Raw genomic sequence first — 15,624 nt, 5'->3', positions numbered from 1 at the left:
TAATAAGTACTTGAAAAGATTAGTAGCACAGATTTAAAATTACGGTACCTACTAAAAAATCCTTGCTGTGTAAAACAATTGGAAAATCCTTATTGAAACTACGAAAATGCGGGTTGCATTAGGGTTTAATTAATTTTCACATTATATTAAGTGCTTTGCAAACATACATTATATGAATAATCCAGTAGTAAAAGCGGGCGAAGCCGCAAGGGGGTCGCTAGTATATTATAAATTCGAAAGTAATATGTCTGTCTGTCTTTCTTTTACGCAATCAGGGCCAAACCGCTAATTTAATTGTGATAAAATACTCATACAGAGATACTTGAGGGTCTCGGGATGAACATAGGATACTTTTTTATGTCATATTTGTAATATTTTCCATATATACCAATATATTAAAATACTTATTAATTTGACATGCAATTGATTCCACCATGCTAATAACAACCGTCGCTATGGGACCGTTCATAAACAACAATTTGCAAAGTTTGTTGTTAGAAATCGTCACCCAAAATGAGCTTGCTTAACGCACCTCTCTATTGAAAAAAAATTATTTCATAAATATATTTAATAAATATTGGTATAGTTTAAGCGGGCGTTCGGATCCACTAGTATAAAAAATAAAAGCAGACCAAACTTAGTAAATAAAAACAAAGGCAAAACACATTAGAGACCAGTCGTGGCGCAGCGCCATAAGCGTGCGCCTGTAAACGCGATGGCTTGTGGGTTCGATTCGATCCCCATTCAAAGAAACGAAATATTGAATATTTTCATTTTCTTCGCTCTGGTAGAGCGGTAAAGCGCGGTTTCGCCACTCAACACTCAATACCTCAAAAATTCGGCGGAAAATGATAATGGAAATGTCTTAATGAATATCTTAACTCTAGGTTTCCAGATTTTTCCTACCTGCCTTGCAACACAAGCTGGAAAAAAACATTAGAAAAATATTTCGGACCTAAACTCTACTCGGTTGTTTTACTTGTAATTGAATCTGAGCCATTATAGAAGGATATTAAATCGGAAATTGTCTATTCATAGATCAATAGCAACTAGGTACCTACGTATATATATGCATATAGGGAACGGCAATTTGTGCCGGGTACCGGGGTAGAAAAATCAATATTGTCTGCGCACGCGATCCGCGACTCCCGCCCCCAGAGGGTTACTTGCTATGCCTATGGCTATGTTTATGATATTATATATTAATATATATTTTTAAAAACCAAAGTGCTGAGTCTTTAAGCGAAAAGGTTGACTTTGATGCTACCTCGGGTGAATAATTAGATTTCAATTATATCATTTCATCGCTCTCGTCTTCTTTCATTTCTCGCAGAGAGGTAAGTAGAGTGAACTTCATGTAAAGAAATTCCGTTCTCCTCCCTCCGCTATATCTCCGAGAATACTCAACACCGCGCGTTGTCTTGATGAAACGAACCAACAACCGTCGAGTTTAAATCAGATAGTGCACCTGTGTCTCTGGGCTACGACATACTCTAAAATTGATTAGGTATACTAAAGTAAAACAATCTATGTGTATGTCTTTTTACTTGTTCCAAACTTACTTTTTTGTAGTAAGTACTTGTATAGATATAAATACTCCTTGATTGGTATTGGAAGTCGCTATGTGTTCCGTGTGTTCGTTCATTGCCTTTATTTAAATTTGTGCCAACACTACGGATACAAGTGATCTATATACTCATTTATTTTTTTGTTTGATTAATCTATATATATAAAAGGACTTGTCCTCACTGACTGAGGTAAGACGCACGCACAGCCGTAACCGCTGTGCGTAGAAACGTGAACTTTGGACAGATGTTTACTTTCGTAATCTGGACATCCACTAAGAAGGGATTTTGAAAATTTTTAACCCTAAACGGGTGAAATACGGGTTGTAAGTTTGTATGGAAAAAAAATTAAATCGACACCAATTTTTATAAAATTTGAAATTCAGACTCTTGAAAATATTTCATTGAACACGTGTTATATGGTTTATTAGAATTCACCCCTAAGCAATACGCAGGTGAAGCTGCGCGCGTCCGCTAGTAAAATATAAATAAACTGCCAACGAGCTGTACTTGCCTAAAAAATCCTAATATAAAACTATAAAACTTTTTAAAAATTACAAAAATAAAAATATTTTCTACTTAGATATAAAAAAATAAAAATCAGGGAGGGAGGAAACTTTTTTATTAAAAAAATATACACTAAGGCAGTATTAAATAATGACCCCTTACAATTGAGTCTCCTGCCGAAATAAAAAAAAGGAACTTATAAAATTATTTACCTATTGCTAGAGTTATACTCAAACTCAAGACAGGACTTAAAAATGCAACCTAGTCAAATGTTGACAATTTAGTTTTCCGCATTGGTTTGAGTTGTACATACAAATACAAAAGTGCTTCAATACTTATATTAATTTTTACGAATCATCGGCTACGCTGTTATTCCATTAGTAAGGAAAATCGGTAATTTCAATTTCGATCTCTTGTAATAAGTATATTTAAAATGTGTTTGCTAAAAATAAAAATATAAAATTATGTCAATATTAAATTATATATATATTACTAAGACAATTGTAGGTTGTAACTTACGTCTCTTATAAACATTATTAATTAAAAAAAAGCTATTTTCAAAAACTGTACATCATGATGGACGTTTCGTCTGTAAAAGCATGATTACACGATGACAAAATAGTCTCCCTTGTGCCTAGCGCCCGGGATAGCGTACTGTACAATACACATATAATAATAGGTGCGATTATAGTTTGCGCGTGAACAGGGTGGCGTAGGGCACTGCAGCTTGCAGGGCGGGCGCCGGCCGCGCACGCGCGCGCACCGACGCTGGCCGCCCGACGCGACGCGCCTTGGATCGATCAGATAAACCAACCCCGCTTTTCGAGTTAAATCAATACGAATTCTATCGATTTTAGAGCCGCAGCCGCCGCACACCGGATTCGAGGATCGCACGCGGTGGTTGCGCGCTACACATTTCATTAAAAAGTGTTTTATTGAGTGATTTTTTATGTTAATAATCTTATTAAAATGTCGTACCGTTACTGTTCATATATGTACATGTTAACGGTTATTTAAAAAAAAGGTAATTCCGGAAGTCATTTTTTTATCTAATAATATTATCGATTTTTTTCTTATTGCCCAATTTGTTTGATTTTATGTGTTGCAATAAATAATTTTAATTGTTGTTAATTTTGAGTAAACACTGGCTAGTTAAGTTTCTGAAATTATTTTTTATATATTATTTGTTTTGATTAACGAAAACCGTTTCCCCTACTATGCTACTAGATTTTGGATTATTTATTGCTGTTAGTGTTTTGGAATTATAGTGTTTATATTTTAAAACGCGTAATTTAATCAATTTACTCATCTAAACAATAAACTTGACTTTTATTTATACTTACAGGACAAATGATTTATTATAATAGCGACACAAATTAATCATGCGAGAATAAAATGAGTTTCAGATTCTTGGTAGAGCCATTGTTTTGGCAATAGTTTCTATTGTAAACAATACAACTAACCGCTATTGATTTTAGTAACAGTGCATTTAATATATTTATTATGTTGTTTTAGCACAAGTAAAACTGAAAATGATATAGAATGACGTCGACGGACACGTATCAATTAAAATGGCATTCCCACAGTTCCCATTTAAACGGTTCTGTGGCGGCCCTGCTGCGGTCGGAGAGATTTACCGATGTAGTTCTATGCACAATGGACGGGTCACAAATCCCGGCTCACAAGTTTATATTAAGTTCCTGCAGTGTATACTTATGCAGCTTGTTCGAAGGCCAGCGTACAGTGACCCGTATGGGAGGAATGCTCTATGTTGTGTTACCTTCAGAAATTTCAACCAAAGCTCTTAAAATACTGGTCGAGTATATGTATAAAGGTAAGTGGTCAAAGTAGCTATAATTACTATTATTTATTAGTTTATACTTACTTTAACTTGGTGTTTATAAATACAGTATTTGGTGAATTACATTTTTAAATCTTACCACCAATATCTTTTGAAAAACAAACATATGTAACTAAATAAATTTTAAATATATTTTTTATTTATAAATATTACAAATCCTGTATATAAGAAAATAATTTCAGTATTTGTTTTATAATGTTAATAGAAATTATAATATAATAGTATAATATTTTTAGGTGAAACAACAGTCTCAAATGAAGTCCTAGACACTGTATTAAAAGCCGGGGAAGTCCTCAAGATCAGGGGATTATGGAGACAGACTGATGAAGCTGGGGGTGACTCTACGCCAGCAGAAAAAACTAATACCACCTCAACTAATGTGCCGAAACCTGCAAAGAAGCCAGAGGAACAGCCTAAGATTACTGTTAAGAAAGATGATAAATTACTTAAAACATTTACACCTGTTCAACAACCAGGTGGTGTTACAAGGTAATATTATAATTTATTTATTTATAATAAAAATAATATTTATGTATAATACATAACAAAACAATTGGAGGCATTTATCATTTTTTATTTTAAGAATTAAGTAATATAAGAAATGACTTAACATTTATTATAATTAATTTCAAAAAGTTATATGAATTTTTGTATAACTTATTTATTTATCAACCAAAACCAAAATATTGATTAAATTTTAATTTTTTAATACCAAAATAATTAACTGTCAACACACACAGAAGTTACAGGCCTAGCTATTAGTATCTATATATTTTTTTAAGTAGTAGGTTGTTTCAAAGAAAATACTATAATCACAAACCAGCATCATCAAACATGTATATGAATAAAAACATAAAAATAGACATGAATATACATATAAGATTAAGAAATGTGATTTATTTAAAGTTTTATAAGAAAAAAACAAATTGGTTTAGGCAAGTAGCAGGCAGAATTAGGGAGAATATTAAAAAAATAATAGTCATAATATAGACAAAAATTGTTCAGACCAAATTTGCCTGTAGAGTGTTATCAGTTATTATAAAGAAGATATTAGAATTTTTTTTGGGTATATATTAAAAATATAAATAAAATAAATGTTTTTTTTATGTGCATATGGTTATTTACATAGAACTAAAACACAAACTAAAGATTTTAAAATGAACAGAGTGTTTTAACACTAGCTTACCTCTGCCTACTCTGCAGTGTGCGGGATACAGCTGATTTGAAACATTAAAAACAAATAGGAGCCGTCATAGCTCAGTTGCATTATGACGTCATTTGACGACCCGTCGGTTGTGGATTCGATTTCACTTAGGCCTGGTTCTGGTGAACCAGACAAAGAATGTCATTGGCAATGGAAAATTGTGTAATTGTGTAAAGTATATATAGTCGAAATTTTAAAAACCTACATTTAACCTATTAATTGATTCCACTTTCAGGCCAATGTTCATCGGTCCACCCAAGCTAGTGTTCATCAAAACGACAGAAGGCGCTCAAGCACTACGTCCTGGAGCTCCCAAGAACCAGACTATACTGGTAGCTCCCGCCCCCACAACAGACACAACAACTATAACCGCGCCAGCACCATCTACTGTTACTATATCTAATGTAGAAGATAGTGATGATACTCCGCCACCACGTATATTGAGACGGCACGCGGCTGAAAGGAAATATGGAAAACGACAAAAGATTGACGTTACTGAAACAGAGGAATCTAAGGATAATGATGAACAGGATAATGCTTCTATTAGTTCTAGTAAGTGATTTATATTAATTTTGAATTTTGTTTAGGTTTCTTTTCAGGTTTCTTTTTTTTTGTGTTTACGCTGTATAAAGGAATTTAGATTCCAGACTATCCACCTGCCATTCCACCTTCCAAATTCGAGACATTACGTGTTTAGTGGCGGAACTCAACGCAACACTTGTCTATGAAATTAATTTATATATAATCATTCCCTCGATTGTGATCGAAAATAATTGTTGCGCTTAATCGTCATCCCCTACTTGACTGCGCCACAACGGCCTTAATTAAAAACTGTTGCCATAAAAGTCGTTTAATTTTTTAAGCAAAATGAACAATCTTTTTTTTTAGAAAAATCTACACATAGTACCATAGAATTAAATACAGAAACACAAATAAAAGATGAGCCTGAATGGGACGCGAGCAGCATCGAGGAAGAAGAAAGATCCATCGCGGAAATGTTTCAAGCTGAAATGAGTGTTAAATCCGAACCTATAGATGATATGGATATAGAAGAGGAGAGCCTGGTATGTACTTTGAGTTTTATCGAATTTAGAGTAGTTATTCATATTATACCGTTGTTTAGTGCTATAGTAATTAAGGATCCTAACAATTATATGTCTTATACTAAAATAACTTTTAATTATAATTGAAAAGAAATATATATAAAATACAAATATGAATAAAAATTATAAAGGATTAAATAAAAAAATTATAAATATAGAATAAAAAATATAAAATGGTAAAAGGAAAAGAATTTCAATAAATGTTGTTTGGCCTCACAGTCTACAACACTGTTTTTCAGTAAACGCGACGGTTGTGGGTTTGATTCTCCTTCTGTTTCCTTTGTTCTCCCTGCTATATGCGAGATACAGCGTGAAGATAATAAAAAGTATTACGTGAAACATTTTAAAGATCTCCACTCTCCACTCAACACGCAATTTGTTGAGTGGAAAGTAGAGAATGGAATGTTTTGACACAAGATATACAGACAATTTTTCGTTTTTTTTATTTGTACGAGTATGCATTTTTGATCAGCAAAAAACTATAAATAGTCCCATTTACCTGTGCCCCGCAGCTGTACAGCCCGCTGGCGTGCGAGCTTTGCGCGGAGGTCTTCACAGTGCCGGCCGCATGGGTGCGCCACGTGCAGCACCACGCGCGCGACCACCACCATCCGCGCCGCCGCAAGCACCGCTCCGCCGTGAGTGCTAAGCCAACTACTTTATAGAGTTAATATAGTATATTATTCATATTTTTCAATTTTTTTATTCATATTATTCATTCAAATTGTATGTTTGTTATATGTTCGTTATGGGTTCGATTCTCATTAAATCGAGACAAAGCACGACGTTGATTCAATTTCGTTAATAAACGCCTCCAATAATAATTTTTCACGTATACCTTTTATGTACAGACAACGATCTGTTACGTTTTTATGATATGGATGGATTTGTGCCACTTTCACACAAAAACCACTAAACGAATTTAGATGAAAATTTACAGTAATATAACTTATACATCAAAATATTACATAGGCTACAATTTATTAAATATTTTTGTATTATTTGTACAATAAATTTAGCGGATAAGCCACGGTCGGGTCGCTAGTTAATAACAAAATTAATGTTAAACAGAGTGATGACACTGAAGAAACAATGGCGTTGCTAAAATGTGACCTCTGTCAGAAGCACTTCCCAAATCCTGCCGAGTGGGTCCGCCATATACAGAGCACACACACCGAATCTGGTTAGTTTTTTTTATTATTATTATTTATTATCGTTTAAATATTTATTTCAATTAATAAAATATATATCAAAAAAATTAAACAATTCACTTTTTTTTTTAATTATAAGTTTCTGATTTCATTTTCTCATATTTATGTTAAAATAGGATAAACTTAGAAATTATGATAAACTTTGTGAACTTCAAGAGATAAAAGGATAAAGTAGAACTTATGCATTAAAATTTGTTTTATTATTTATTATTCATACTAAAAAAGGGACATTGCTTTAATTTTTGTGTGGTAGTTCATGTTATAGATGGAACCTAGTTTCCTTAGTATTTCTTACAGCACCAAATATCCCTAAATTATAAAAGCTAAAAATGAGTTGTGACATGATGCTAATATACGTGAAGATAAAAAAATATATAATTCATGTGCAAATTTAAACTTGTCCAAATTATACTTTATTACATTAAATATTAATTAATATTCAAATTTGAGGACCATTAAATATTTTAGTTAAATCTCTATATTTTATATACGAGTGATTTTTCTGTTTTTATTTATTTACCTCACCTAACTAACATAGCTGAAACATGATTGTTATGTATGTGGCTAATTCTTGACAACGCAACATCGTATCGAACACACCGTCCCCGTACATTTTAAAACAAAAAAATATTATTATTATTAAAATTAAAATTTCAATAGAATTAAATAGTATCGCGTCTCATGCGCTACACTCATGATGATTCATGACTTCAGTTATGTTCCAACTATTAAATAGTTAAATATTCGAGTGTCAAAATACTATTTTCTCATGTTTCTCTAACATTTCCAATATGAAATATAAATTTTGATTCGATGTAACTTGTTCAGAATTGGCCATATCAAACAACAGTGCACCACCAAAACGTCACAATCGTTTCACAGAGGGTGTGCAAAATAAAACATGTACGCACTGCAAGAAGATGTTCCCGTCGCACGCGTCCATGTTGATACATATGAGGACGCATACAGGTTAGTGGCCAGTTTATGTACTTCTTTAGTCCCACGCTGTATCCCGCATATAGCAGGGTTTGGCAGAGGGTAGGAGCCAATTATAATTTTAAATGAAACAATTTTAACCGGATTTCCATTTGAAATGTTGGTTTTCCAATAATGTATAATACTAAATATACGCGATTAATCCGGTTTAAATAGTTTCATTTAAAATGTGTAATAATCGTGAAAATCACAGAACTTATTAAATGATCATTTGTTTGTGCACAGAATATGATTAATGAGAATTTTAAATTAATCAATTGTATGTCAATCATTTGCCACGCTATAATTAACGATTAATAATTTGTTAAATGTGTTTTCCGTGCAAACAAATGATCAATTGTTAACAATTGTCGATTGCCATTAAATTTTGTCAATTTTCCCCTCAACTCAAATCCAGGTGAACGTCCATTCGTCTGCGGCCTTTGCAACAAGGGCTTCAACGTTAAATCGAACCTGCTACGACATCTGCGCACGCTCCACGACCAAGTGATCAGCCCCGCCCGCCTCGACGACGACGACCCGCCCTCGCCCGCCCCCGCTCCCACGCCCGCGCCCGCGCCCGGGCCCAGCGAGGTCAAGAGGGAGTCTTGAGGACGTGGAGGGGGGGCAGGTTGGTTGAATATTTATATAAATAATTTAGTTTCCTAGCAATTAGTACTACTTGCCAAAATACAATAGTGAAAACTGAAAATAAATTCGCTTCGGTTATGAGTATAGTGTGAACATACACACAGACAAAAATTTAAAAAAATCATTGTTTTTGGTTCTATTATGTTATTAATTGTCACCAATAACATTTTTTCTTATACTTATACTCATTCATGTACAGACACCGTTACCATTTTGTTAAAAGTATAGATGTGTACATCTGTCTTTTCTATATTCCTCCTGCCAATACTATAAATGGGAAAGTTTGTGACACTTTACGTAAGAACTGCTAAACTGATTTAGATTAAACTATAACGTAATTTAGTGTCCGTCATACTCGTATATATCAGAATAATACATGTTGGCTACATTTCTTCTAAATATATATTTTTATAATTTTGCTATAGAGGAATAATATTAGGCGGGCGTTTGGATAGCGAGTATTTTATTTGAAACACAGAAGATTTATAATGTTTAATATATAATTTAGTTCATTTATTTATTTTACAGGTAGGGGTCGTGGCCGCCGGTCGTTTGTATCCGTGCGCGCCGACACGCTCCGCAAGCAGAGCTACTCGCTGTTCCTCAAACAGCGCGCGGTGCTCTTCTCCGCCAAGAAGTGGAAATAATTGCTCTTAAACTCGCTGCCTACTTTGTATTTACACTAAATATTACTAAACTGATAGATATTCTAACTTGTACAGTACGGTTGACGAGACGCGGTCACCCTGAAGTTAGGCTTTCTGAATTTGCACATTATGCTTTGTTCACACGGGAAGTAGTCAAAATTAAAATAAAATCCCAAATCAAGTCTGCGCAGCCGTCTTACATCTAACTTGAGAGCGACAACTTCTGTAAGTAATAATAAATTTTACTAGTGATAGTTACCATTAAACAATTACATACAGTACAGTAGTTCGATTAAAGTCAAAGTCAAAATATCTTTATTCCATAAAAATGCTTAACATTTACTTGGACATGTCATAAAAGTAGAAAAAAATGCAAAACAAAATAACCAAAAAAAAATGTGCAATTTTGACTTGAAAAAAGCCCGTTCAAATGGTTGAGCTCATGAGAACATACAGGCAAAGAAACTCATGGCCACTCTTTTTAACTGCCAATATTTGTTACAAATTACAATTACAATTAACAATTCTAACTTAGAAATAGAGCAACTCATTTCCAAACATCTTTATCGCGAACATAATCTTTAACAGAGTAATATGCTTTTTGGCAGAGCCTGTGCTTTACCACTTTTTTAAATTTGTTCAGTGATAAATTAACCACGTCGTTTGGAATTTTGTTATTAAGCATACAATTTGTGTTTTAGTATTGCAAATTACGTTTCAAATACATATTGATAAATAGAATGGTTCGGAACGCCATTGTCATAGGAACAGAACATAAATAGAATGGATATTTCGTCTCTATTCGAAAATCAAAATGAAAAGAATATTCATTTCGTTTTCAAAATCCCGCAAGTGTTTTTATAATTACGTTATAAAGTTGGATTATGTCCTGTACCCTTACTTTCAAATTGCATTTTTTAGTAAAGTCAATTTTATTATCCAATCATAACATATTTATCATTAATACTTTTTGTTGAAGTCATCTGACAAATTCCATAAAATTTTTACATTTATATTTAACATTGCTTTCAATAGTTTAGTGTAAAAATTTATTAAGTATGGCAGCGAGTTTGGTGCACAGTATCTGCCCACCCTCCTAAATTTTATTATTAATATTAAATTTAGTTTTTATTAATGATAAAACAAAAACTAATTATTTTGTATTATATATATTATACTTATATATACTATACTTTAAACTTTAGATATTTAAGAGTATTAAGTCTTTGTGATTTTTACTAGTCTGCAAGTAGTATTTTTATTTTAGTTTTAATTAAGAAACTATGTTCAGTTAAAAAATGCACATTTATTTTAAATATATATTTTTTTATTAGTCAGTAAACCAGTTTATAATTCAAGAGATACCAATAACATTTTTTTATTACTAAAAGTTGTTTTTAAGAAATAATTATTTAAGTTAATATTTAAGGCACATTATTTTAATTAATAGCTGCTTAAAATCAAGCTGTTTTCGATTGACAGTTTTAATTGAATTGAAAATATTTTTTTTGAATTATCCATTCTATAAGAAAATAATTGTAGGTAATAAAGGAATAATTTGTCTTAAGGATCTCAAATACCATTCCTTATTTATATAATAAGAAATATTTATATTTTAATTAGTAATTAATTTATTTTGTTTCAATACTCATGTGAAACATGGATGTGGAATAGTGTAACATTTTATAAGATAGTGTCATAATAAAACATTTGGATATCATAATTGCTTTTAATAAAATATAAAAAATGTTGCTCCCGCTTTATCACAATTTTTTTATTGTTGTAAATTAAATTACACCTGTTTATAGATCTAATATTACTTTTAGTTTCACATAGTATCCCACAAAGTATAATAGACAAACGGAACTTAACTTGTTTAGGCACTCCGTTATGCACTTTTCACCTAATGTTTGAAACATTGCAGGTTGAGAGCAATATGAAAATATTTCATTCCCATGAATGGGAATCGAACCCACAACTGACACGTTTACAGTCAAACACGGAGCCGCTGCGCCACGACGGCCTCCTATTTTTCATATTTTTTGTTTAGGCAATTAAGGAGCTTTTTTATATTTAACAACATAGTGGTTATTACTTTTATTGTTAAATTAATCTCACAGGTGTAATTTCCAACAATAATGTATTCTAATACATATTGTACATATTTTACCAACATAATTATAATTGAAAGAAAATGTTAAGGGAAATATAATTAATTCAACTATCTTCTTCCTCAATTTTAGGCGCGAGGTAGTAACGAATATGACCGATGTCCGGTATACGATATTCGACGACCAGCGGCACGTCAGCTGACATTGACAATTGGACCTGAAAGTAAACGGGACTACGTAAATTTTTAAGAAATATATTTTTTTCAGTTTCACGATTTATTTCGTACATAGCAAGCACAGAGGGACCCTGGGAACCTAGTGTTAAAACATTCTGTTCTTCATTAGGACACTCACTTTCCCAACATTCAGCCGAGTTCTTGAAGTATTGAATATTGAATAGTGGGTTTCAACTCCATGCTTTGATTCATTGCCAGAGCAATGAAATATAAATATTACATTCCTTCCAGTGGGAGTAGAACCCACAATGTTTGCATGTTCAATCAATTATGTTTTAAAATACCTGTGGACTCAAAGACGTAGCTTTAGTGAAGTAATTAAGATATTGGCAGGCAAATGTGAGGGTCACAGGTTCATCCATTTCAATGACAACAGCTTCTTCTTCTTTATCAATGGATGCGGTTTGCGCTAACTTCACATTGGCCGAACCTATGTCACCGGTCGCTGAGAATTTTACACCTGGAAATTTATGTTTTGTGTTAATTGCTTGTTAAAATATAATCATTATAGACAATTTACAGTGTCAGCTAAATATGATAGTTGTGGGTTCAATTGTTATTTTCATTTTCGCTATACAGCATGAGAATAAAAAAAAGGTAGAAAAAAAAACCGAGAATTAGAGAAAGTGCGGTAATGAGTTTGGTCTCTTAACACATGATGATTCTATATGTCATTCTTAGGAATAAAATTATAATGAAAAAAATAAATATTTTGACATGATACAATCAATAACCTAATTTAAATTACCAACCTTCTTTTGTGCATGAAATGACCATAGATTCTCCAAACTGAGATAAATCACGACAGATTCTTGCAAACTCCGCACTTGGAAGTCGGATAGTACAGCTATATTCAGTTTCAGGTATACCTACAAGAACATACTCATTTGAAATATTTGTTTCACATCAATGCTAATATTATAAAGTTCAACAGTTATAATCACAATATTTTCCAAACTACTGCATTGATTTGAATGAAACTTTTTTGTTGTGTAGCTTTTAGCTCTGGGCAGGACCTAGGCTATATTTGAGTGTGAAGACTTCTACACCTGATGCAGATACATAACAGTCCAAATAAACTTTAAGAAATAATTAAATGACTAATAATTTAATTAAATTTATGTATTTAATTATTTTAAATATATTTATTGAATAATTTTCCATTGGGATATAAAAATTGAAGACATTTGTGGCAAACTATAACATTCCACCAAACTATAAGAAATAAATTAAATACAAATACTTGCAATAAAATATAAAATGATATACATATTTAGGCCAGTCATGGCAGAGGGGCACAAAGTGTGACTGTAAAATTGACTTATTTGAATTGTGGGTGGAATCCCCACTTGAGGAAATGAAATATTTATTTGTTATATTTTCATTTCTCCGCTCTGGTGTTGGGACGAAACATGGCATTGAGATCCACCACTTGACATGCAATTCCTCCAGAAATCGGCATAAAATGGGGAACAGTGTCTTAACACTAGGTTCCCTCTACCTACCAGGCTGTGTATGGGATACAGTGTGAAGCTGGTAATGTATATATTTATGAGTTTATATGAAAATATTAATTGTAGATATTATATTGTAAGTTTACTTTAATCTATAGTTCTATACTCTCCATCAATATTATAAAGTTGAAGAGTTTATTAGTACACACAAATCTCAGGAAGAGAGCCATAAATAAGCCATAAATACCTAAATGTTCTAAATCCAAGTTCATGAGTTTCATTTCATAGTCTGACACCTTCTCTTGGTTAGGACTCTCAAACACAAATGTGACAGTGTCTGCATTGTCTTGAGCCTTCATTGTTACTGTGTCCTTGTCACCGGCACACTTCAATATTTTTGACATACTAAATAGAACAAGTAAATAATATCAATATTTAAAAAGTAGTTCATTTATTTTTACATGCATATAAAGATTTTCAATTTGTTACAATAATAAAGCAAAGAAAAGAAAAAAATTACAATCACTTGTCACTTTGTATTACATATATTTCAAGTTTCCTTTTTGGTTTTGTGGTTTCCAAAATATATCAGAGTAGGCAAAGGGAACCCTGTGTTCAATTCCAACCCACCACCAACTTACGAGACATTGTGTGTTGAGTTGTGCATCTCAACACTTGTTATTATATAACATTTAATTCATTTGACACAGCTGGAATTGAAAATACAAATGCTGTGCCGCTACAACACAATGTTTTTAACATAATTGCAAGAATATTATTCCATTAAGTTTGTTGTATTTTCAAATAAAGTTTAAAAAACTACAATCATATTTTTATATACATAAGCAACAGTTGTATATTGCAAAATATATTTTTTTATAAATCTTACCTTCCTAAATTCATTCCCATGGATATATTTCTATCACATCTATACTTATCAAAACCATCTGCCCGCAGTGTTAGAGAGACAAGGGAGACATGTGAGTTATCCATAGCCTAAAAAAACAACATAGCTATTTATGATTCTGAAGTATACATTCTGTAGTATTAAATAGAATAGTTTACAGCATAGAATTAGTTATAAATACTTTTTATATCATAAAAAATCTAGATATATTTCGGATATCTTACTTGTAATTGTATTCCATTATCATCACAATCAAACGTTGCTTGTGTTAGAAGATCTTTGATGGCCTCAAGGACTTTCTTCAAGATGGAGCTACGTAAAAGGCGTGCCTCAAACATTTTCACCTTTTAAGAAAAAAATCTTTAATATTTTATTATACGGTATTTAATATAAAAACAGATTGACTTAGGTGAACTTTTCAGTTATTCTAAGTGGAATTAGGAATACACATTGACTAATAAAGGCGGTATGTGACCGATATGAAACTAGTTATTTAGAAAGATATAAACAAGAAATGTAACAATTATAGCAATATTTAGGAAGATTACTCACAGGAAGGTTCACTTAACAATTCTAGAATAATAATAAACGTTAGTTTAGATTCAATTGCTAGCGTCACGTCGCTGACCTCTTCAAAAAATGACAGACAAGCCGGTTACAGCGGGAAAAAATAGCGCGAAATTGAGAAATGTCAAAATTTTTATATTAACTCTGTTCAGAAATATAGATTAACACCTGCGTTTAACATCGATTTGTTCAAATACCATTTAAGTATTCATTATTTATTTGACTTTATATGAATCGTTTTCAACGATTATAAATTGACCAATAAATGGCCAATACAACACAACACACAAATATTCAATATTCTAATAATTACAAAATAACTCAAATTTCATTAAACTTGAGAAGTACTTGCCAGTCATGGCGTAGGGGTATAAGCGTGTGACCGTAAACGCGACTGGTTATGGGTTCGATCCCCTCTCGAGGAAATTAAATATGTAAATTTATATTTCCATTTCTTCGCTCTGGTGTGGAAGCTAAACACGTCGTTGAGTTCCACCACTAAGCACACAATGCCTCCTGAGTTCGGCGGAAAGTGAGCAAGGGAGTGTTTTAACACTAGGTTCCCTCTGCCTACCCTGCTGTGTGCAGGATACAGCATGAAGCTGATTTAAGAAGTACTTTATTA

General features: G+C 32.4%; 2 protein-coding genes across 4 annotated transcripts; one reads left to right on the top strand and one right to left on the bottom strand.

The window, feature by feature from the left end:
- The first annotated feature begins 1,226 nt into the window (after positions 1–1,226).
- Positions 1,227–11,447, top strand: LOC146532847 (uncharacterized). 3 transcript variants are annotated; one of them, XM_085195752.1, is made up of 10 exons: positions 1,227–1,337; positions 3,588–3,906; positions 4,170–4,422; positions 5,373–5,689; positions 6,026–6,201; positions 6,753–6,878; positions 7,312–7,423; positions 8,280–8,420; positions 8,845–9,057; positions 9,606–11,447. In XM_085195752.1, exons 2-9 carry the CDS (start codon positions 3,615–3,617, stop codon positions 9,036–9,038), a joined length of 1,611 nt encoding a protein of 536 aa, XP_085051878.1. In that variant the 5' UTR covers positions 1,227–1,337; positions 3,588–3,614; the 3' UTR covers positions 9,039–9,057; positions 9,606–11,447. The 3 variants fall into 3 exon arrangements, with proteins under 3 accessions (XP_085051878.1, XP_085051879.1, XP_085051877.1); XM_085195753.1 differs by lacking the exon at positions 1,227–1,337 and adding an exon at positions 2,945–3,096 and having other exon boundaries at positions 8,334–8,420; XM_085195751.1 differs by lacking the exon at positions 1,227–1,337 and adding an exon at positions 2,945–3,096.
- LOC146532846 (DNA sliding clamp PCNA) lies at positions 11,440–15,119 on the bottom strand. Its single transcript, XM_085195754.1, has 7 exons — positions 14,985–15,119; positions 14,657–14,776; positions 14,415–14,521; positions 13,773–13,930; positions 12,824–12,940; positions 12,356–12,531; positions 11,440–12,052 (listed from the first exon to the last, which is right to left on the bottom strand). Exons 2-7 carry the CDS (start codon positions 14,768–14,770, stop codon positions 11,942–11,944), a joined length of 783 nt encoding a protein of 260 aa, XP_085051880.1. The 5' UTR covers positions 14,771–14,776; positions 14,985–15,119; the 3' UTR covers positions 11,440–11,941.
- Positions 15,120–15,624: the final 505 nt, after the last annotated feature.

The sequence above is a fragment of the Heliconius melpomene genome, chromosome 13, assembly GCF_056956725.1.
Source record: "Heliconius melpomene rosina isolate 202511_hmr_F chromosome 13, ASM5695672v1, whole genome shotgun sequence".
Classification (NCBI taxonomy): Eukaryota; Metazoa; Arthropoda; class Insecta; order Lepidoptera; family Nymphalidae; genus Heliconius; species Heliconius melpomene.
Note: the sequence above shows the minus strand (reverse complement) of the source record. Positions and strands in the feature narration are given on the sequence as shown.

Coding starts and splice junctions, on each gene's coding strand:
- LOC146532847 (XM_085195752.1), top strand. CDS start 3,615: ATGACGTCGACGGACACGTATCAATTAAAATGGCATTCCCACAGTTCC. Junction 5,690..6,025: donor TAATGCTTCTATTAGTTCTA/GTAAGTGATTTA, acceptor CTTTTTTTTTAG/AAAAATCTACACATAGTACC. Junction 8,421..8,844: donor ACATATGAGGACGCATACAG/GTTAGTGGCCAG, acceptor ACTCAAATCCAG/GTGAACGTCCATTCGTCTGC.
- LOC146532846 (XM_085195754.1), bottom strand. CDS start 14,770: ATGTTTGAGGCACGCCTTTTACGTAGCTCCATCTTGAAGAAAGTCCTT. Junction 14,522..14,656: donor ATAATGGAATACAATTACAA/GTAAGATATCCG, acceptor TTGTTTTTTTAG/GCTATGGATAACTCACATGT. Junction 12,941..13,772: donor CTTGGATTTAGAACATTTAG/GTATTTATGGCT, acceptor ATGTTCTTGTAG/GTATACCTGAAACTGAATAT.